General features: G+C 41.9%; 1 protein-coding gene across 1 annotated transcript in view; it reads left to right on the forward strand.

Annotated features, from left to right (window-relative positions):
* Positions 1 to 24,588, forward strand: part of NCKAP1L (NCK associated protein 1 like) — a 1,693,457-nt gene that overhangs the window by 308,708 nt on the left and 1,360,161 nt on the right. The window contains exons 8-9 of the mRNA XM_085654768.1: positions 2,140 to 2,188; positions 23,078 to 23,234. Of these exons, the coding sequence (XP_085510894.1) occupies positions 2,140 to 2,188; positions 23,078 to 23,234 (206 nt within the window). The remainder of the gene's footprint in view (positions 1 to 2,139; positions 2,189 to 23,077; positions 23,235 to 24,588) is intronic.

Here is a 24,588-nt window from a genome sequence, read left to right on the forward strand (position 1 = left end):
TAAAGATTGGGAGGCAGTCTTGATGCATCTTATGGCTTTAACTGATTCAGTTTAAGATTCTGCACAGGGTCTATTACGACAGACGGAGATTGCATGGTATGGTAAGGGCGATATTCCACACCTGCTTGTGGTGCAAGGATGAGAATGGGGGTTTCCGCCACACACTTTGGGGCTTCCCACAAATTCATGAGTACTGGGTGGTGATTATTGAGGAACTTAGTAATATCCTGGAGGAGACCATCCCACCAGAGCCAAAGTTCATTCTTCTGGGGATCCCTAATGATGTCAATCTTCCGCAAGCCAAACTACTGTTCTGTGGTCTAGGTTTGGTGGTGACAAAGAGCGATGTAGCTTGGTATTGGGATGCGAGTGAAACCCTGACCATACAGAAATGGAGACAGGGCATGGATATTTATATGCAGGCAGAAAAAGTTAAATATGCTAATGAGGGGTGTCCCCAAAAATGTTTCAAGGTCTGGGGTGGTTGGATCAAGTACTACTCCCTGGAGTCCCTGGTGGAGGAGGTCGAACAGATTCTTGGTGCATCGAATACTCACCGCTGGGTAACACAAAGGGTGTAGAACTGGTAACGGTTTGTGGAATTCTGTTATTGTCTCTTTTTCTTCTTTCTTCTCCGATGTATATCAGCAGTCTGACATCTGGGGGAGGTAGAGAGAGTAGGAAGGGGATTTGTTTTCTCATGAGCTTGTCCTTTTGCAGGTGCACGTCTAGGTGACCTGCATGATGTTTCCTTTGTTTAAACTGAAAAAATAAAACAAATATGGGAAAAAAAGTGAGAGTGAACAGGAAGGAAGTGGATCCAATCAAAGGATTTTTCTTGAATGCCCATATTCTTCGGTTTGGGCAGTGGAGTTGAGTGTTGGACAGTGTCAATAGATGCATGTGCAGAGGCGTACACTATTTGCGTTCAAATGTACTCTTAGCGGATTCACTGTAGAGAGTTATATAGATTCTGTCCCTCTGGAATGACAGAACCAGCCTCGTAATTTGAAAGAATGTAGATTTTTCCTATAAAGTCCTACATTTTTAAGTAACCAGATTATTAAACTATTATAACCTAGTACCATTCATTTGCTGTTAATCAGAATTTCACATGGTTATTGTCACCCAAACTAGGTTTTCCTTATAAGCAGTTTCTTTTAAGAACATATAAGCTCTCTCGGCATGATACCATTAGTTGGTAAGGCAGTGGTAATCAGTTGTGCTGCTTCTGTGATGGGCTTAACAGATAAGATTTCCTTGAAAATAGCAGGGAGCCTAGGAAAGCTGTTGATTCAGATGTTCTGCTATGTGATACTAGTTGTTTAAAGGATTGGTTAGATAATGGAGAGAGCGTACTAAAGGTTGTTTGGGTATATGCTACTGGTTCGGGGTGTTTGATTTCTTGGAACCTTTGAGCTGATGAGGGTCTGTAGCTCTTTGGCTTTTTCCTATGCAATGAGTGACCAGAGCATCAACTAGCTTTTGTAATAGAACTGATTAATTGGAGCAGGTTGTAGGTTCTTTAAATTCAATGATCATTATGAAGACCTCATTTTCAGGTCATTATCCAAAGTCAGGGAGTTAATTTTGAGAGGTAGATCAAAGAGCAGTGGACAAAGTCAAAGAAGATGGAGTGAGGAGGGTTGTGGAGTGCAGAGGAGAAGAGGAGGATGTGAGTTAATAACACAGATGGGCCCACAAAGGGCGAGGAAAGGTGAAAACAGGAGGAGGAATCTCCATCTCCTGTGTCATGATCCTGGGTAATAGGTGGGGAGAGGTAGTAGATGGAGTTGAGAAGTTTAAAGGCAGAGAAGGAGCAAAAGTTAGTTGAGTGTGTGGAAGCTATATGCGGTGGAATAAAGAGAACACAGTAGAAAAGAGTACATGAATTAGTGCTATTGCGGTTTGTGAGGATGAGGAAAAAGGTGAAAATGGGAAAGAAAATGACAGACAGAAGCTGTTAATGAAGTTCAGAAGGGTGGAGGATACAAAAAGTAAGAGAATAATGGAAAAGGAGGTTGAAACCAAGGTTCATGATCATAAATAACTCCTCGGAGTAGCTGCGCGCGTTATAAGTTGAAATAACATAACATAACATAACATAAATAAGACAACTTCTTCAACCCTGTTTTTCAGATGCCCTGTGAATTCCTGTCAGTTGAAATTATGGAACGTTGGATCATTGGTAAGATATTTAAACTTCAATTACTAGTTCCAATTGCTTATGCTTCTTTAGTCCAGTCTCTTGAGTACCCATTTGTTATGTGGCTGAATAAAAGGAAATGTAACGGTGTTGAGACAGAATATCGAATAAGAAAAGTTGACTTACACAAATATCGAGTTGGAAATATCATGAATCAGAAATATCGACAGCAAGAATATCGTGGTCAAGAATATCATATTTAAGGTACGAAAATATCATTAAAAAAATATAGAAGTAATTAATATTGTTTGCAAAAATATAGTTGTTTAAAATATCGATTTTTTAATGAGTGTTATGTATTTTAGTTTATATTTTAAATGTATGTGATGTATTTTTTTGTATAGCTATTGTTTATGTTTTTTAATATATGTGTTAAAATTTTAAGTAGTTATCAATTTTATTTTAATTACATTTTGCGTTTTTTAGTTTTGTAGTGGGTTGTGGATTTAGAGGGGAATAGGGTGGGAAGTAATTTAATTATAATGAACTAATGATTATTTTTTATTTATTTAAATTAGATTTTATAGTGTTAACTGTGGGAAGTAATTTATTTGTAATTAATAGGTTAATGAATATTAATGAATTAATTGATAATTCATTATGGTAATTGTGTCATTTTTTTTAGGTGCGGGTTGTGGGGTTTATAGGTGTAAAGGGTGGGAAGTAATTTATTTATGATTAAGTAATAGTTAGTTATTAATTTATATTAATTAATTGATTAAAAATTTGTATTGGAAGTGTGTAATTAATTTTTGGTGCGTGTAACAAGAGGGAGAGAGAGGACTAGTTAGCTAGTCCGAGTCCCCGAGGGTTTATATGTGATTAAACAAAGAGGACTAGCTTAAGTAGACCAAAGTGTTACAGTACTCAAATTAGTTCTGTCACGGGCACCTTGTTGGTGTATTCATGAAGCCCTCACCCACCAACCTAGTTGGTGGCATGCTTCATCATCGGGCCCACCCAGTGACACCTAGGATGTCCCGGGTGTGCTACGACGCCTGATTACAGCGGAGCTGGTATATTGCTGAGAGTGCAGTGAGGTTGGGTGAGTTGTGATTTAAAACGGCTTGGTGGTGGTCCCAGTACCCGAGGGTAAATTAAATTTTAATAACTGGGCCGTCACCAGCGGTTAAAAGTAAGGCTACAGGACGCGTGAGGGTGGCGAGTTACTGCCCCCTGCGTCCTTCAGATGGTCGACATGTTTCAGCCAGTGCCTTAGAGTATTCTGGCTTTCCTCAGGACCGTTTTTTTTAAAAAGGTGTGGTGAAATAAAACAGACTTAGTGTTGTGGTACAGACTATGTGATACACTCACTAAGGCGTTTTTCTATATGTGAGAGGGGGATTCCCTTCTCATGCATACCTATACAAACAAACATTAAGAACAAGGACAAAACATTTACAGAGAGAGTCAGTAGTCAATTTAGACATATGGTCAACAATGCTTAGGTGGCCGGGTCTATAGTGCAAGGTGAGAGGACTATAGTCGGCTAGGTGTGATGGTACTGGTGGTGCCATCAGAGTGAAAATACGCGACTAATTAGGAGCGTGATGTGGCTAAAACACGGAAATCACACTGAAAGGAGTTGACTTAGTGTGGCAGGGCGCAAGAAAATTGTTCTTACGCTTTGGGTTATTAGCCAAGGCTTCCTGGAGGGAAGCGGTAAGGGGATGACCCTATGGGAGAAAAAGAGATAGGCTGTAGGGGTTAGGGACCTGTGAGGAAAGAAGCGCTTACCCAGTTTGTTGTTTGGAGGCTTGTCAGGTTTGTCATACTCCCAGTCTCTCTGGTCAGTGCCTGCCTTGTACCTGTTGTCCCGCCATCGTCCTCCGGTAGAATGAGCCTGTCGGCGTGTGGGCTTTTTATACTATGGTTAACAAGGTAATGATGAGCACCTGTGGGAATAGTAATGGTGGAGAGACTACCCCTTTGTGTTGTTGCTGCTCATGCGCGCGGTTTGCACACTAGTCTCTCGTGCATGCTCAGTATATCAGCGCGATTGCTATGTTGTTGCTCATGCTCATGATTTGCACATTAGTTTCTCGCACATGCTCAGTATGAATGCGTGATTATAATGCAGGTGATTTGTACTCTAGTCTTTTGCATATGCTCAGTATGATAGCGTGATTGCATTAGGGTACATGTAGCAACTAAAATATGCCGCCGTTGGTACGGGGAAAGGGGCAACACCCGTGTTAGGTGTGGCGTGCTCTTATCTGCGCAGGCGCGAAGGGATCAGCGTTGGCTATGTATGCGCTAATATTGGGGAAACATGCCTGTGGGACGCGCCGCCTCCCAGAGTGGTTCGGCCCGTTAATCACTGCTTAATGCGCATGCGCTGCTAGGCTCTGCGCGCTAAAGTTGACATGGCAATATTAGGGGGGTTGAAGCATGTGCCCATGATTATGGCAGCCTAGTGGTACACACAAGGGGGAGCATGATCTATGTCTATGTACAGAGGGACTATGGCACGGGGGACTGACCACTGTAGACAGGCGAGGTAATTGTGACTAGTGTAGGTCTAGGGTGTGACTGAATTCCACGGTATGGCGTCGTTGAGGCCATTGGTTTGGGTGGATAGGCGATATATCCAACGTTGTTCCTTGCTGAGTAATTTCTTCTCATTATCCACTGCCAGTTCCGGTAGTTGTTCAATGATGGTCCAGGTCAGGTCATTGGGAGTGTGTCCCTGGGTGATGAAATGACTGGTCAGTTTACTAATGCACCTGATTGTGCTCCTGTGTTCTGTGACTCTAGTTCTTATTTTGCGGGCGGTCATACCGATGTATCGGAGGCCGCAGCTGCAGGTAAGTAGGTAGATCACGTTACGTGAATTACAGTTTGTGTGGCTGCGTTGAGTCCACACTTTGTCTGGTTCTAGTATCAATGTTTTCGTATGGCTGGTAAGATGGCACACGCTACAGTCATTGCATGGAAAATGTCCAGAGATTTTAGGCAGGCCCCACGCATTCAGGATAGTGTTCGGTTCTCTATTGGTCAGGGGTCTGGGGCGGGTGCTCACGAGTTGGTCTTTCAGGTTGTTGCACCTTTTATAGGCAAACCTAGGGGTTTCCCATTGTCGTTGTCCAGAGTTTAGGATTTTCCAGTTTCTGCGTATGAGCTTCGCCACCTCATTGGAGGCTGTGTTGAATGTGGTGACACACGTGATGGGTTGGTCACTCTTGTCCTTGGGTACAGTTTCCAGGAGGGCCTCCCTATTTTGGTTCCTGGCTCTTTTCTTGGTTTTGTTAATGATGGCCCAGGGGTAGCCTCGTTCCTCCAGTTTCTTAGACAGGTCTGCCGACTGATTTTTGTAGTCGGTTGCTTGAGTGCAGTTTCTGCGTATACGCAGAAATTGGCCAAATGGTAAGTTTTCCCTTAAAGGGCGGGGATGGAAGCTTGTGTAGTGGAGGAGTGAGTTCCTTGAGGTAGGCTTGTAATAGGTGGTAGTGATCAGTTGGCCATCTTTGGCCCATATGTTCAGATCAAGGAATGCCAAGTGGCTTGCACTCGAGGTGCTTGTGAATTTCAGGTATGGGTCTCTTTCATTGAGCCAAGTGAGGAAGAGTTGTAGAGTTATTTCTGATCCCTGCCAGATCATAAGGATGTCGTCTATATATCGACGCCATGTGAGAATATTCCTGGTATACGGATTGGTGTTGTGGGTGATGTGGGTCTGCTCAAAGAGGTGGACATAGAGTCCTGCCACGCTGGGGGCGAAGACGCTGCCCATTGAAGTTCCGTTGGTTTGGAGGTACAGGCTTCCCTCATACTCGAAATAGTTTTCCTTTAGTGCTATTGTGGCACATTAGAGGATGAAGTCTCTGGGTGTGTGGTGCGGCCATGGGGACTCCATAAGTACCTGTCTCAGGACTTGGATGGTGGCGTCCTGGGGGATACTGGTGTAAAGGCTTTCAATATCCAGGCCAACCAGGAGTTGGGTTTCTGGGTTGAATTCAGTGTTGTTGATGACTTGTAGTAAGTGTTTGGTGTCCTTGATGTAACTGGGTGTTTGCTGGACCAGTGGGTTAAGAAAGAAATCGCAATAGCGAGAGAGGGGTTCCAGAAGGGAGCTGATGCCAGACACTATAGGTCTGCCCGGGGGGGGGGGGGGGGGGAGAATACCTTTATGTATTTTCGGTACTGTGTAAAAGTATGGTACTTTTATCTTTTGGGGGCAGAGGTACTCTGCTTCTTGTTTGGAGATGTGTTCCGCCTGATGGGCGGTCTTCACTAGTGCCTGAATAGTGCTTTGTAGTGAGTTGGTTAGGTCATGTTCCAGTTTCTTATAGTTTCTTTGGTCGCTTAGTAGTCGGCGGCATTCGGTGTCATAGTCCTGTTTATCTAAGAGCACAATGCCTCCTCCCTTGTCGGCAGGTTTTATTATGATAGAGGGATTGTTTTTGAGTTCCTGGATGGTTTCTCTGTCTTCCTTCGACAGGTTGTTGAAGTGGTTGGTTGGTTCTAGGTTCTCGACATCATTGTAAACAGCCAATTCAAAAGTGGTGATCTCTGGGGGCACTGTGGAGGGTGGCGGGGTGAAGGTGGATTTGGTCCTCAGGCCAGTGATTTTAGGGTTTTCAGTGGGAGTTGAGTCGTCCCTCGAGGTTTTCTCGAAGAAGGCCTTGAGTTTTAGTTTCCTCATGAACTCCGCCAGTTCCACGTGCAGTTTAAATTTGTCCAATCTAGTCGTTGGCACGAAGGATAGTCCCTTTTCTAGTACTGAGACCTGTTTGGGTGTCAAATTCCATATCGGAGCTTGTGAGCTATAGTATGGGTAGCTCCAAATTTTCCTTATATCAGACCATAGTTTACATGCTGATCTCAGCACCTTTAACTTAATTTTCTTAAAGAATCTTGGATGTCCAAACTTGTACAGACAGTTACTATGATTTGTTATTGCTTTCCAATAAGGGGAGTACAGAGCATAATCTTGAAAGAGGTGTCTTATGTTTTTAAAGTGAAAAGCCCTATAGTACATCTAAAGGTCTGGACTAGCAACCCCTCCTCGATTTTTTTTTGGCTCAAATTTTTCCAGGCTATCCTAGATATTTTAGATGCCCAAATAAAGGAGTTTAACTCACTTTGAATCTTCTTAATTTGGAATGCGTTAAACTCCAAAGGGATAGCATTAAAAACAAAGGTAAACTTGGGTAGGATAGTCATTTTTATCACATTGACTCTTCCTATAAAGGATAAGGATAGACAAGACCTTAGTTTTTAATAACAAATTCGCCTGAGCAATTTCATCGATGTTTTTTCGAATTTGAACCCCTAAGTATCGGATTTCCCTCTTGGAATCATGTTCGGAGGGAGGTAAATTCCAATGCATAGTCTCTGTTTTTTGTTGATTTATTTGGTACCCAGAAATCTGCCCAAAATTTGTCAACAATTCGTTCATAATGATAGTTGACTCTACTATGTTGTTAGTGTAGACCATCAAATCGTCGGCAAATAGTGCCACTTTTATCTCCCAATTGTTGAAATTAAAGGGGCTAAGCTCCTTAGAGATTTGAATCGTATTTGCCAGGGGCTCTATGTATAGGTTGAAAAGTAATGGGGAAAGAGGACACCCCTGTCTTGTGCCCCTCTTAATTTGAACACTGTTAGTTGTGGCACCATTTATCAATATTTTCCCAGTCGGGGCAGAATAAATATTTGCTATCGCCTTAGAAAAGTGTTGACCTAGATTATTATATGTGATGACTTGGTGTAAATATGCCCAATTAACTCGGTCAAAGGCTTTGGCCGCATCGTAGGTAAATATTGCTAGAGGTACCTTCTCATGCGTTGCTATATCTATGGCTCCTATCACCTGATGTGTTAAGTCATGCAGCTGTCTCCCTCTAATAAAACCCTTTTGGTCCTCATGTATTAATTTACTAGAGAGAGAACCAAGTCTTTTAGCCAATATCTGACTGTACACTTTATAATCGGAGTTAAGAAGCGAAATTGGTCTATACGACTCGCAGTGGGTGGGGTCTTTCCCTGGTTTTAAGATCAGGCTAATTGTGGCTTCATTCCAAGATTTAGGAATTGGTAATTCCTCAAGGAAGATGGTATTAAATACATTTGTCAGTATAGGAGCTAATAAGTCTTTCAATACAATGTAGATTTCATTTGGTAGGGCGTCTGGGCCTGCCGCTTTATTTCTTACAAGATTGTTCATTATATCTAGCACCTCCTTTTGGGTAATCCGAACATTCAAGGTATTGCAGGAGACATTATCAAGTTTAGGGGTTAGTGACTTGTTCAGATAGGTTTCAATTGATGTTTGCCGAGGTACCAACTCCTCCCCATATAATGTCTGAAAAAAGGACTCAAAAGCCTCTTCTATGCCTAATTTATCCTCGGTCGGCTGCGTGCTGTTTTCTTTATGAATAGCGGTTATCTTGCTTCTGTTGGAATCAGTCTTAAGCTTCCACCCTAAAAGCCTCCCACAGTTCTCGCCCCATTCATAATTAGCTAGAGAACTAGCTTGCCATTTTTCTCTTATCCTTTTCTCTAGGAAAAGTGATAGTTCTTTACTAGACTCTCATTTATTAACTTTTTTTGATCCTCCTCTGACGTAGAGCAGTCTATTTTTGTTTGTAGTTCTAGTAAGTCTAATTCTAGCCTAAAAATTTTAGAATTCTTGGTTTTGTTTTTGCCCGCTGCAATGCCGACTAAAGCCCCTCTAATAACCGCATTAAATGCTTCCCACACTATTATGTCTGGGACTTCTCCCCCACTATTTTCCTTAAAATAGTTTTTAGTTGTTGTTTCCAAACTATCGATAACTCTTTGGTCTAATAGAAGAGACCGATCTAAAGTCCACCTCTTATCACTCCTAGTTGGCCCACAGTTTATGCTTATATAAACTGAGGAGTGATCAGATAAGTGTGCAGGGTTATGTTTCACTAGGTTAACTCTGTTACTCAATGTTTTGTCAACCAAAAAGAAATCTATTCTGGAGGAATGTCCGTATTTATAGTTTTTGTAAGTGTATTTGTTAAGTCGATTACCTTTAGTTCTCCATATATCGACTAAGTTCAAATCCTCCATAAGCGTGGACAAGCATTGTCGCATCTTAGGCAGGTTAAGAATTTTGCTAGGGGGATATCTATCCGACTTGGGGTCTAATAAAATATTAAAGTCTCCTCCCAAAATAATAGGTAGGTGCAGAATTATCATTTGGGCGTACAAGGAGGACAGGGGTTCGGGGTCATCCGTGTTGGGGCCATAATAACCCACTATAGACAGTGCATAATCTCGATGTTTAATGTTGGCTATGGCCCATCTCCCTTTTGTATCTACACTTTGTGAGACCAAAGTGCAATATGGAGATTTTCTAATGATGATTGAGACACCCTTAATATTGCATGACTACTGAATTCAGGCTACATGTGAAACACTGGAGAGTAAATTCAATGCATTAGTAGAAAGAGTAGTGTCTGTGGAGACGGCCCTGGAACAGATTAAGGAGGAAGTGAGACTTTGCCAAAGTAGTAATGAAAAAGCCTTAGCTACTGAGAAAGAGCTCCGTGACAAAATTGAGATCCTGGAAAACAATTCCAGGAGGGACAACCTCCGCATATTAAATGTCCCGGAAGCCCAAGAAGGACAAAACTTAAGGTCCTTTGTTATAAATCTTTTAAAACAATTTGTTCCTGAAATGGATGAAAAAGATTTAGACAGCGATATACAGAGGAACCACAGAGAACCATTTAGATTAAACAAGGACAGGAAAAATCCCCGAAGGATTTTAGTTAATTTCAAATCATACACAATAAAAGAATCTATTTTGAATAAAGCCCTAATTTCGGGAGTTCTTACTAAAGATGGGTACAATTACAAAATTTGTTCAGATATTTCCAAGGTTACGTCCGACAGGCAATGGGCTCTAGGGAAATTTATCCAAGACTTAAGGGCAGAAGGTGCCACTGTGCAAATGAAATTTCCAGCACTCCTCCGTATAATGTGGCGTAATAAAACATACAATATAAGAGATCCACAGGAGGTGGAAGTGTTTCTACAACGCATGAAATCCAACAGTAACATATAGCTCTATGAGCCAATTTGTAAGAATGCCGCGGTTGTGGTTCTCAAACAGGGCAACTGGGATGCCCATGACAGTGGGGAGGGTTCTCCAGGGTGGGCACTTTCTTAGTTTTTTTTTCTTTTCTTCATTCAAATTGTTCTTTAGTGGGGAGCATTGGGGAAAAAATGAAAAAAAAAAAATCAATTGTCCGATATGTAAATTGTATTGCAATCAGGTCCAAAATTGATCCAGTAGAAAGGTAGTCCAATGTTTGACTTAAAAATATTAACGTGGAATGTGAATGGCCTAAGAACAAAGGGGCGGAGGCAAAAGATTTTTGAGTATCTTAAACATGTATCTCTAGACATAATTATACTACAGGAAACCCATCTTCTTAGGGAAGAATGGCTCGAGTTTATAAAAAACGAGAGCTGGATCGGGGAAATAGTCTGTATAATCAGTTCTTAATTATTCTTGCTTAATTAATTGAAAATTAAATATGGAATTTGTGTATTTATTTTAGGTGTGGGTTATGGGGTTTATAGGGGTAAAGTGTGGGAAGTAACTTATGTTCAATTATTTAATAATTGGTTGATCATTAATTTTAATTAATTAATTGATATTTAATTAGGGTACTTTATAGTTTTTTTGTGTGTGGGTTTTTACTTTTTTAGGGGTAAAGCGTGGGGAGTAAATTAAGTTTTACAGTTTAATTTTACCAGAGGTTTATGGGGTTTATAGGGGTGAAGTGTGGGATGTTTATACATTTTTATGAGTTTTGATTTTTTTTTAAATGAATGATATTTCTTTAATTGGTAATTAATTATGTTAACAATGTAAGTACTTTTTAAATAAAATTTAGATGTGGGTTGTGAATTGTGTTGTATTATAGGGCAGGAAATAAAAAATAATAATTTATGGAATAAATAATGTTTTTAATTCTAAATAATTTGTAATTAAAAATATTTGTTTGAAAATTATTTTTTATTTTATTTAATATAATATTTGTGGGTATTTGTCATATGCATTTAACATTATAATATGTTTTTTGCTTCAATTTGTAATATTAAATATATTTGTCTTTTAATTTTTAATATATTCATATATTTTTTAAATGATTTTGTTTTTTGAATATTTTTGTTGTTTATCTTTTGTTTGTTTTTACTTTTGAACTGACTGGAGTGAGAATATTAATAGTTACCCCTTTGCAATCAAACTTTTTCCCTACTGTTGCACTGATTGGAGTGGGAATAGTAAAATGTATCCTGCCACTATTCAAAATTTTCCCTACTGTTGCACTCACTGGAGTGGGAATAGTAAGTTTTATCCCTCCACTATCCAGCACTTTCCATATGGTTGCACTGACTGGAGTGGGAATAGTAAGTTTTACCTCTCCTCTATCCAACACTTTCCCTACTGTTGCACTCATTGGAGTGGGAATAGTAATTTTTACCCCTCCGCTGTCGAACACTTTCCCTACTGTTGTACTCACTGGAGTGGGAATAGCAAGTTTTACCCCTTCGCTATCCAACACTTTCCCTACTGTTCCACTCATTGGAGTGGGAATAGTGATTTTTACCCCTACGCAATCCAACACTTTCCCTACTGTTGCACTCACTGGAATGGGAATAGTAAGTTTTAGCTCTCCGCTATCCAACACTTTCCCTACTGTTGCATTCATTGGAGTGGGAATAGTAATTTTTACCCCTACATAATCCAACACTTTTCCTACTGTTGCACTGACTGGGGTGGGAATAATAAGCTTTACCTCTCCGCTATCCAGCACTTTCCCTACTGTTGCACTAATTGGAGTGGGAACAGTAATTTTTACCCCTCTGCTATCCAACACTTTCCCTACTGTTACACTCACTGGAGTGGGAATCGAAAGTTTAACCTCTCCGCTATCCAACACTTTCCCTACTGTTGTACTCACTGGAGTGGGAATAGTAATGTTCACCCCTCGGCTATCCAACACTTTCTACTGTTGCACTGACTGCAGTGATAAATTTAAGTTTAAAGATTTTTAAATGGTTTAATGTTTTAAATTTGAATAGAGAATTTATAGTTTATTAAAGAGGCTGCTGGATGAAATGTATATATTAGTAACATGTTCCAAGATGGCGCTCAAATAATGAGTTACGATGTTGGTCCGTTTTTGCGTTTCATGAATTGATCATGTGTTAAATATCGCTATAGTTACGGCGCGTGCTGACATTGACAAAGGCTAAATGCTGAAACACGTTTGTTTTGAGGACTGAATCGCTATAAATAAAGTGGTATTCAGCCAATGTGAGTGCTGGTCTATTTCCTTCTGGGAGTGAGGAGCAGTATATTACAGCGTCACTGTCGCCGCAAGACTGGAGCACCCGTTCGAGAGTGCAGGACCATTGGCAGCAACAAGGAGCTTGGAAGATATATATATATATATATACACCCAGTGGTGGTTGCCACTGGGAAGCTATAGTTAGGTTTGAGATTCCAGAAGAAATGCCGTTTTTGTGTTGCTCATAACTTTGGCGCCCTATGACAAATCTTCACAATACTTTCCAAACAGTGCTCCAGTTTGACTAGTTTGCACAAGGAAAGATGTGGGGTGATTTGTCAAGCGGGGACCAAGAAAAAGGGAGGATCTGGTGATTTCCAATTTTGTAAGATTAAAGATAGAGCTATTAGGGATGCATTAAAAACAAATTGTTTTTTTCGCTCTGTTAAAGTTTGATTTGAGATCCCGAATAGGATAGTTATAGGGTTGAGGTCTTTATTCTGTTTGAGTCGCCTGTTGATCGACTGAAAGACCCTAGTCCCTAGTCCAATAGACAGTTAGTTTGGGGCAAGACAAGCACATATAGAGCCAGTCTCCTCCTTTATGATCCCTGGGAATATTTTATGGAGTTTCTCAGGAGTGTGGTATAGTTGCCATTTGGAGAAGAGTGACATGCGTTTGAAATGTGCTGCGCGCATGGCATTATTAGACCATTTATTATATTCCTTCCATTGAGTTGCTTCTATATGACAGCCTGTGGTTGCCAGAATTTTTTAAAGAGCGCTCAGGACTATTTGGTCATAAATTTGTTGTTGGAGAATGTGATACCAGTTCCCTATTCCTGTTGTTTGATATATAGTGCATGGGTAACGATTGTGGGAAGTAAGCCCTCCGGAAGTCGTAGTTTTTGTATTAGACTCGAAATTTAGAGGTAGTAAAATACTAGGGTCGAGACAGCTCTTGTTTTGTCTTGTCTGATTTGTTCCCATGACTTCATCTCCCCCTGTATTACTAGATCTTTTATTTGATAGATTCCCAGCCTTTCCCATCTTTTTAGAGTTGGTGTATCGATTGTAGCTCCTAGTTCCCTACAGTGTATTAATGGAGTTTCTTACTGTAGAGGTGTAAATCGATATTCTTCCTTCAATTGTCTAAGTCTATCATGAATTATACGTGGTGTCTTATGTCTATAGCGTTTGGGTTGCTTGGGGATTTTGATAAAAGGTTTCAGATCTATATTTTTTTCCAAAAGCATTTGGTGAAGGTAAATATTGGGCCGATATTACTCGTCCACACCAATCTAGAAGAGCGGCTTGTAAATATTTTTAAATTTGTGAGAAAGCCCTAAGCCACATTCTTCAGGACTCAATTGTAATGTTATCAATTTTGTGCGTGGTTTCTTCCCTGACCAGATGAATTTCTGCACTAGTTGATCTATTTCTAGGAAGAAATTATGTGGGATCTTGATAAGAACATTAGAAAAAATAAAAATTAATAGTGGGTGTGCCATCATTTTTATTAGTTCTACTCTTCCGAATATCGAAAGTGGGAGGTTTTGCCAGCTTTTAGCATATTTTTTACATTATTGAGCATTGTGATATAATTTAGTGTGAAGAGCTGTGAAATATCGTGTGTAACCCAAATGCCTAGGTATCAAACCGGATTGTTTTTTGCCACTCGAATCTGGAGAGCTTGAGGTAGAATCTGGTCATGACAATTGAATAATAGGATCTCGGATTTGCTGTCGTTGATTTTATACCCGCCTGAGTTTGAAAATGTTTTGATTGTGTCAAATGTTTGTTTAATACTTGCTTTTCCTGCCTTGAGATGAAGGATTAGATCGTCTGCAAATAATTTCAATTTAGGGACCCCTGCTATTGGTCGCTTATTTGAATGGTTTTGGTGTATCAAGTTCGCCATTGGCTCCATGTATAGAGCAAACAGAATGGGTGACATCGGACAACCCTGTCGAGTTCCTCTTTGGATCTGGACTATACCCGCAGTGTTGGAGTTAGTTATTATTTTGGCCTGGGATTTATCATATAATTTCTTGAGTAACTTTATGAGATCTAGGGGAAAATGTAATTTTTTCAATATAGCGAAGAGAATATTCTAATTGACCAGATCGAAAGCTTTTCTGTGTCAATCATGATAATTGCTGCTTGCATATTGCTATTTGAGAAAAAGTCAATTGCCTGAACTAGAAAGTTTGTATTATTAGTGATAAATATTTCTGGAAAAAAGCCACATTGGTCTTCATGGACCAAACTAGTAGCGACTGGGGTAATTCTCATTGCCATGATTTTTGTGAATAATTTGTAATCATTGTTCAATAAACTAATAGGCCGATAAGATCCCCTTTTTTAAAAAGATGACTATAACTGCTTCGAAAAATTTCTTTGGTATATGGCAACCTTCCAGAATTGTATTATATAAAGAAAGCAAAAGGTTTGTTATTTGTGGCAGCAATATTTTATAGAATTCAATGGGTATTCCATTGATGCTGCAGGCTTTCCCGCTAGGTGTGTTTTTTATAGCCGCATGGATCTCGATCTCGGAGCTTTCTGTAGCGGTATTAGTCGGGGTAGCGATATTGAGTTCAGGAATATGTCTATTTCCTCTGGTGGTGCAGGTATCTAAGCATTGTAGAGTTTATTATAGTGTGATCTTGTCCGTCTGATTGACATTTTGACCTAGTTCGTCATCAAAAATAGATTTTATACGGGCATTTTTAAGCTTTTTCTTTACTGACCATGCCAAACATTTGCCAGTATGTTCGCTGTCCTCATACCAATTTTGAAAGCAGTTTTTTTGATCTATTATTTCCTTGTGTTCGTAAAAGTTTTTCATTTTTTGGTGTGCCTGATTTAAATTAAGGAGCGTTGTTTCTGAGTAGAATAAAGAATTAATTCGGCCAGCTTGGTCGAAATTTTGCTGGAGATGTTTAGCTAACTATTTTATCTCCCTAATTATTCCAGCTTTACGAGAAATTGCATTCCCTATAAAAAAAAAAAAGGCCTTACAAGCATCCCATACTGCAAAGGGGCTAGCTGTTCCCATGTGTATAGTGACAAACTCAATGAGTAATGTCTGCATTTTTTTTAATCCAGCCCTCTTCAGTTAGTAGTGTTTTATCTAAAATCCATCTTGGTCGTTCCCTTAAATTGTGTTTTTCCTTGAACTCAATGACTGGGATCGAATGATCAGAAAAGGGATTAGGAATTATCCAGGACTCCCCTTTTTCACACTGATGGGAGATTAAAAAGAAATCTATTCTGGATGCTTTGTTATATATTTTGAGAAGCAAGTAAATTCTTTGCAAGCGATATGGCTGGCCCTCCAAGGATCAACTAGCACAAAGTCTCGAGTCATATTGTCCAAGTATCTGGAGGTTTATTTTGGAATTTATTTTTCTGAGAGGAATCTTGTCCTAAATTCTGGATGAAATTAAAGTCTCCTCCAATAATAATAGCACCTTATAAAGGGATTAATAGATCACTTATTTTTTCCAATGTTTGGATTTCGTCTAGTATAGGACCGTAATAGCTAATTATATGGAAAGTTTGCTCCCCCAATTTTAGATTACCCATTACCCATCTGATAAGAGGATCGCTCATGATCTGGAGAGCTTCTCCTTGATAATAGCAGGTAACAAGAATTGCCACACCTCTAACAGCGGCCTCTACTGAGGCCAAGAAAGCATGGTTTATAAATGTTGGCCATTTGGGTATGGGCTTGCTTCTTTTAAAATGTGTCTCTTGGAGTAGGATATCATGAGAATGGTTAACCATTAACCATTGAAGTATGGCTTTTAATTTTGTTCTGGTATTGCCTCCGTTGATATTGTATGATGCAATACGAAGCATTTGTTGGGTTATTATTTTCTGACTCATAATCTTATTGCTGGATCTATTATTTCCACACATACAGATTGGAAAACTACCCTTGATTGGATTGATTTTTTGTTTTTTTCTGCTGCCCTCCACCCACCCCAGGGTGCCTCCCACCCTTTGTTCTCCCTTGAATTTGGGTATTACATGCAATTGACCCTTGTCCCCCTGTGCTCTGGATCCCTCCCCTCAGTGACTCCACTCACCCCTACCCCTACTTTTGGACCTTGTCATAATATTAAGAGCTTTGGCCCCCCTCCCAGCCGAGATGACAGTAGTTTCCACATAGATAGGGAAAAAAGACAAGGATATCATCTTCAAATCGGGGCAAAGTGAGTGAATAAACATAACATGTATAGGAACATACCTTTAGCATACAAGAATGTTCTTTTGTACTTCTATGCGATTATGTCTGCACCTCTTATTGGTCTGAAAGTTACTCACTGTTTCCTCCTTCTACCCCTCCTTGATTGAAAGAAGCAGTTCACAAGCTCGTTCAATGGACTGAAATATATATGCGATTCACCTTTAAACAATACGTTGAGTTGAATTATTGGATTATCCTGGCTGGTGCGTTAATGCGCTTGAAGTCATCAATCATGCGTACAAATTCTTTACGCCGTTGTGCTGCAGAGATGGACATATCAGAGTAGATCCTGAAGGAAAAGTTCTCAGGGGAGGTGAATGATTTTTTTTTAAATGCCTGTGATAAGATCTGTTCTTAAACTCTGAAATCCCCGAAGTTGACCAGGATTGTTCTTGGGAATTTAGCATTTGATGAACAAATTGCTGGTACTCGATGTGCCCTATTAGTCGTCAAATCTGCTATCTCTTTTGCCTTTCTGGGCAGATTCACCTTGCGGATCAACTCGTTTATAAGTTGGATCGGTGAATTGTCAGCTTCCCGATCTTCAGGAACACCAACGAATCTCAGATTACTGCGTTGGGCACGGTTCTCCATGTCGTCCAGTTTCAATTGTAAATCTTTCCGTTCAGTTTGTAGTTTGCTCAAATTACTTCCATGATCGTTATGTTTTGTTTCTAATGAGGATACCTTAAGTTCAAAGCAAAACCAAAGGGGATGATGGACGGAGTGTTGAACATTGCAAGCACTCACCCCCAGTCAACTGATCTGGGTTTAATCCATCATCATTCTTTAGCTCACTCCGCCACCCCAGTTCGGACATGGCCATATGCAAACCAGTCTGACCCTGTGCCTCATGGGAACAGTCTAGCCAGAACTGCTAAGCCATGTCTTCCCTGGACCGGAAACAAGCATCCTGGGACCGGTTTCTGGCTAATCAGCCGTCATCAGCCAGGCTTGCTTGAATCCAGTGGCAAAGTGAGCAAGAGACCCATGTCTGGGCATACCCTGCCAACTTAGGGCGAACAAAGCAAAACCAAAGGGTATGATGGACGGAGTGTTGAACATTTCAAGCACTCACCCCCAGTCAAATGATCTGGGTTTAATCCATCATCATTCTTTAGCTCACTCCACCACCCCAGTCAATCAATAGTTCTTTTTGCAATTGTCACCCCGAGTGGGACGGGTATGCTTAGACGTGAGTCCCGTGCTCTCCATGCCACTGGAATCAAGCTATCCTGGCTGAAGAGGGGTAAAACCCCGAAACCGGTCCTAGGATTCTTGTTTCCAGTCCAGGGAGGACCTGGCCTGGCAGTTCGGTCTGGACTGTTCCTATTGGGCACAGGGTCAAGACTGATTTGCATATGGCTGGGTCCAAACTGGAATAGCAGTGAGCAAAAAAATGATGGATTTAGGACCAGATCTCTGTACTGGGGTGAATGTATGACATTGTTCTGCATTCTGTCCATCAATTGTTCTTTTTGCAATTGTCACCCCGAGTGGGACGGGAATGTTCAGACGTGAGTCCCGTGCTCTCCATGCCACTGGAATCAAGCTATCCTGGCTGAAGAGGGGTGAAACCCCGAAACCGGTCCTAGGATGATTGTTTCCAGTCCAGGGAGGACCTGGCCCGGCAGTTCGGGCTGGACTGTTCCCATTGGGCACAGGGTCAAGACTTATTTGAATATGCCTGGATCCAAACAGGAATGGCATGGTGAGCAAAAAAACGATGGATTTAGGCCCAGATATCTGTACTGGGGTGAATGTATGACATTGTTCTGTATTCTGTCCATCAATAGTTCTTTTTGCAATCGTCACCCTGAGTGGGACGGGTATGCTCAGACATGAGTTCCGTGCTCTCCATGCCACTGGAATCAAGCTATCCTGGCTGAAGAGGGGTGAAACACCGAAAACGGTCCTAGGATTCTTGTTTCCAATCCAGGGAGGACCTGGCCTGGCAGTTAGGGCTGGACTGTTCCCATTGGGCACAGGGTCAAGGCTGATTTGCATATGGCTGGGTCCAAACTGGAATGGCATAGTGAGCAAAAAAACGATGGATTAAGGCCCAGAACTCTTTACTGGGGTGAATGTATGACATTGTTCTGCATTCTGTTCATCAATAGTTCTTTTTGCAATTGTCACTCCGAGTGGGACGGGTATGCTCAGACGTGAGTCCCGTGCTCTCCATGCCACTGGAATCAAGCTTTCCTGCCTGAAGAGGGGGTGAAACCCCGAAACCGGTCCTAAGATGCTTGTTTCCAGTCCAGGGAGGACCTGGCCTGGCAGTTCGGGCTGGACTTTTCCCATTGGGCAAAGGGTCAAGACTGATTTGCATATGACTGGGTCCAAACTGGAATGGCATGGTGAGCAAAAAAACGATGGATTTAGGCCCAGATCTCTGTACTGGGGTGAATGTATGACATTGTTCTGCATTCTGTCCATCAATAGTTCTTTTTGCAATTGTCACCCGAGTGGAACGGGTATGCTCAGAAGTGAGTCCCGTGCTCTCCATGCCACTGGAATCAAGCTATCCTGGCTGAAGAGGGGTGAAACCCTGAAACCGGTCCTAGGATGCTTGTTTCCAGTCCAGGGAGGACGTGGCCTGGCAGTTGGGGCTGGAGTGTTCCCATTGGGCACAGGGTCAAGACTGATTTGCATATGGCTGGGTCCAAACTGGAATGGCATGGTGAGCAAAAAAAACATGGATTTAGACCCAGATCTCTGTACTGGGGTGAATGTATGACATTGTTCTGCATTCTGTCCATCAATAGTTCTTTTTGCAATTGTCACCCCAAGTGGGACGGGTATGCTCAGACGTGAGTCCCGTGCTCTCCATGCCACTGGAATCAAGCTATCCTGGTTGAAGAGGGGTGAAACCCCGAAACCGGTCCTAGGATGCTTGTTTCCAGTCCAGGGAGGACCTGGCCTGGCAGTTCGGGCTGGACTGTTTCCATTGGTCACAGGGTCAAGGCTGATTTGCATATGGCTGGGTCCAAACTGGAATGGCATGGTGAGCAAAAAAACCATGGATTTAGGCCCAGATCTCTGTACTGGGGTGAATGTATGACATTGTTCTGCATTCTGTCAATCAATAGTTCTTTTTGCGATACCTTAAGTTCAGCCTGTGCCAAATGAGCTGAAAGTTGATGGAAGTTTTCGTTGAGTTGCCCCAATTGTTCGTTGGTTTTCTGGTATGCCAGTTCCTGGAAGAGCTTCATATCTTGTAGCTCGAGTGAGATCTGGTTGAGCGTGGTTTCGATATTTGTAGATGATTGAGAGTGGGAGTTCGGCTCTGTCGGATCTTGTTCTCTTCTGATTGATTCTTTCGTGGGAGCCTATAAGTGCTCATCAAATGAATCTTGTTCTGATACCTCATTGCAGGTTGCGTCTTGAGTGGGTATTGATTGTGGGGGGCCATGAATTGAAGGATTAAATTGATACATCGCCTTTGGCCCTCCTACAGAGAAGAGAGGATATATTGACTTTTCTACTTTCTGGGGGGTATCTTGCTACCCCAGTAAAGCTAGATAGCTATATATAATAGGGGAAAAAAACGAAATACTAGAAAAGAGTGGGATACGGATAGACTCTTTGACACTTAGAGGGGGGCTGGCCTAGTTGACTTGAACGCTCTAAAAGCCAGCCAAGATGGCCTGGTCCTAACGCCCGCTAACACTAATGCAAAGAAGAAGAGGCAATTGAGGAGACATAGAGGACGAGAACTTTGTAATCTACAGCAGGGGCTTTCAAGTAGCTCATAGGGTGAGCTCTAGGCTCCCCCCAGAGGAGGAGGAACCCAAGCCGGCCGCAGAGGTGGTCCGCCTACTGCAGATGCTGCTTGCGACTTCCTTGTGCCGTCTCCTACACTTCCCCCCCAACTAATTAAATTCAGCTATACAAGTCAGGACAAGTTCACAAAAAAAAATAAAAATAGCGCGCACCGTGTTCTCAATGAAGCCCCTTTCTAGAGATCCTACAGCTGCTAAAAGAAAAGCTAACACAAGGAGGAAAAAATCTCGATGAAAAGAGGATATCGTCGGTATCACATCTCACCCTTCCGACCTGCTAACTCCATTCCCGGCCTCATCTTCGTCTCCATCCCCCGATAGGGCCAGGCACAGAGCCCTGCGGATTAAGAAGATTAAAATGGATCTTGTTAAAAGCACCAGAAAGGGCAACCCACCTTGCATGGTTGCTACACCAGTGGCCGATCCTGACCTCAATACAATGCACATAGGTCCACCGCCTGTAGGACCTTTAGGCCCTCAAGCGCTTATATGTTGAATTGTAATTAAACCGTTTTTTGTCTTTGGCTCTTGATAAAGGCAGCCAGGAGCATTTGGCAGCTTTTGGAGCTGCCAAGGTATTGCCAACTCAACTGCTAGTTTGTGATTTTTCACCTGAGTTTGGGTCATTAATATACTCGTCAAAAGTCAACAATGAAGCCTTTAGTGGGAGGGATAATAAATGATCACTTCAGCCAAACGTAGCTCATGACAGACGATTTCAACAGCTTCCTGAAACAAAGGCCATTTGAACATGAAACAGCCAGCTGCATGAGTGCTTATCATCAGTATGGATCTGGGTAGCCATTTTGAACTGGAACTAAAAAACATAGAGCAGCCAACTGTCCCATTTTTGCCACAACAGTCCTAGTAAGTTGCAGACTGTTCCGGGTAATTCACTATCCCGGGAAGTGCAGGCAATTGCACTTCTAGCAGACCGAACCGGACGTTTCCTCATGAATCATAAACTACAATTCCCAGAGCGCTTTAGAAGAACCACCAATGAAAAACGAGCCCCAAAAATTACCAACAGGGCTTCGTATCTGCAGAAAATAGCAACTACGCTAAATAGTCAAAACATTGGGACTGCAGCCCTGGGTGACCAATGGGAGAATGCTTAACTATAACAAACTCGGAGCTTTCCAATGGCAAATGAGAAGAGCATAGTTGACAGAACTAGTCACCAATGACAGCTAAGGATTTTGAGAGCGGGACCTAGGTAGGGCGCCCAATGGCAGAGCCATGATCCCCGCCCCGCCGGTGACCTTGGCAGATGAAGCAAGATCTCTAAATTCTCCCAGAAATGGTGTGGAGTGGGACTTCCTAGAGGAGGTAGGTTTACTGGTTTTGTAAGGTTACTAATGATGGAGACCTCTGGACAAAGGGGTCTGGTAGGCTCAATGACACAGTAAGGTTAGGAGTGGGTTCCACCACTATGAAAACTCTGGTGGAGAGGAAACAAAGGGGACCATACAGAGCCCCCTGTCGCCTCGGGCCTGGGGATACATTCAGGGGGGTACATGTTGTGCCCCCCAGTGAATATGCACCCCAGTACCTCCAAGGCATAGATTGCTGCAGTCCCTGCTGTGCAGGTACTGATTTTGATGGCCCTTTGCGGTGCCAATTTAAATAGGCACCGCCATGGTAATGCCAAAGAACCGCCCGCCAGATCAGGCGAAACCTCCTAATCTGGCAGGTGGTTCAACCACAGGTTTAGCGGTATTGGAGTGAGGCCGTCCTGCTCCCACACTGCCAAACTCGTAATCAGGCCCTTAGTACCTGGGAGTATTTTTGATCAGGAGTTTAGGCTGAGGTAAGGCCTGCTCCAAAGCTATAGGCTTTGGAGCAGAGGCAGTGGAGCGCAAAGGGCTACGAGGCACTGAACCCTGATTATTGCTGTATCAACTTCCAAGCCAATAATCAGGTGACGCATGTTCCTTGCTTGCACCAAGGTCCATGGCACCCTCGCTACGCCACTGGAGAGAGATGCTCATTCCACTTAATCAAAATAAAAAAGGGGTAGTTCCATGAACCTGAAAAGAGAACTTGTCACATCGGCTTCCAAGCAATTTCACTGCACTCTATCTGAGAAATAATTTGAGAAGGAAGCCTTCTTTTAAGTTAGTGTCGGCAAGTCTCCAGAGAAAGCTACTGTTCGAGTATATATATGTATAACATTCAAAAAACATAAAGGTGGACTGGGTGCATACAAATTGGCATAACAGCACCAGTTCTCAAAGATGCGTTATCGTAGATGCAGTTCAGGGTTACAGTTACTTTAAATTACTTACAATTTATAGAATTTTCACTGTATGTATGTGCAGTATCTTTGACACAAATTCATGGAGTATTGCCTATCACCGGCAGAGAGAAATAAGACAGTTCTGTGACGTTGAAATCTGTAGCCACTCTCTCATTTCTGTCTTGTCAGTCAGTTCCCTGCATCAAGATTGAGCGTGCACAATTATGATATGGTATTTGGAATTACTGTTATCAATAACAAATATACGGTACAAACGTTTTCCTTTACTGTTTTCCTTTCACAATAGTTGGATTCTTGCTGACCCATGGGATCCTGAACACCAATCCACAGTGTCTGGATCTGTGGAAGCTGGCACTTCAAGGTTCACTGTGCATCACACTGATTCGAGATGAAATCCTCCACATCCATAAGGTCATAGAGGAGTTTTTTGGCAACATTAAAGGGTAAAGACATCTGAACTTTAGTACATGTGCCTGAGAGTTAGATGACCGTGTGGTTGTGCTTCTTGAGACATTAGATCTTTCACCATGATGATCCTAATCTACATACCCACACTACCTCTGAGTCTTCCCTTGATGCCAGACTATCAAATATTTGAAAATTTTTGGGAAATTGAATACTCATCATCCTTGTCAACTGGACTGTAGATCACTGTCTAGTAGGCTCTGTTTTAAACATTATTTTATTAACCCAGAAGCAGACAGAATTGGAGGTGCTGTGGGTAAGGTGATGTAATGTCCTTTTACAAGAATACCCACTGATGAGGAATGTGAAATTCTGTGCACCAAATCCAGCATGAGAACTTTAGCCCCATCGAACTAACTGGTGATCATGTAATGGCAGGCATGAGGCTCCTCTCTAGCAGGTCAACAACATGGACGTAAATTCACCAAGATGCAAGAGGTAGTCAAAGTGACAACACCGTCCATTAAATGCTACTGAATTCACTGGACGGACTCCTTTCCCTACCATTAACCCTTCAAAGGCCTCCTATTTGATACTGAGGGGCTAAAGGTAAAACAGGGAGGGGAAACTGCACAACATAATCATAGCTTTGGTGTCCTTCGAATTGTTTGTGCTGGTCATTCCTTATATGACCCCTAAAACTAGGGGTACCAGCTTCTACTCATGAATACCCCTACTTGTTGTGAATGCAGAGGAAAATGACGCACGTCTGCACACATATACTCCATTTCTAATAACAAATATAATGCTAAAAATGACAATGGTGAGAGAAGCAGAATTGGTGGTGTCCGGAAGAAACGGGTAAACATATTGTGAATAAGTTCTTGAGTACTCCTTCTAAATTCTTAGTGCTCCAGCCACACAGACATCACCTGTATTGAATGTTATGCTGTCCTGCAGAAGCTAACACAATTTATGAAAATCTCCAAAAACATATATTTGTCGCGTAGGCTAAATACATCACTGCATAGGCTAAATATTCCTCAATTGAAATGATGAAAAAGAAAGATCAGGCTGCAGGTGTGGAGACCAAAGGATCTTTAAGTTTACCCTCTACCTATCTTGACTGGTTTGTCCACTGAAGCGATACAGATAGAAAGGGTGGAGTCTTTGTCATTACCTCTGCATTGGGAATGATGATGGGTAGTGAAATAGTCTCTTCATTCATGCACCTGTGGACTGCAGCCCAAGATACAGCTGATTAATAGACCAACACTATCCTGTTAGAAATAGTATAGGTGACCAGCAAGTGAGAGGCGGACATTTACAGATGGGTGGAGAGATTGGGACTGCTACTATATGGATAAGTGTCATTGGCTGGTCAAGCAAGGA

The sequence above is a fragment of the Triturus cristatus genome, chromosome 4_1 (genome assembly GCF_964204655.1).
Source record: "Triturus cristatus chromosome 4_1, aTriCri1.1, whole genome shotgun sequence".
NCBI lineage: Eukaryota > Metazoa > Chordata > Amphibia > Caudata > Salamandridae > Triturus > Triturus cristatus.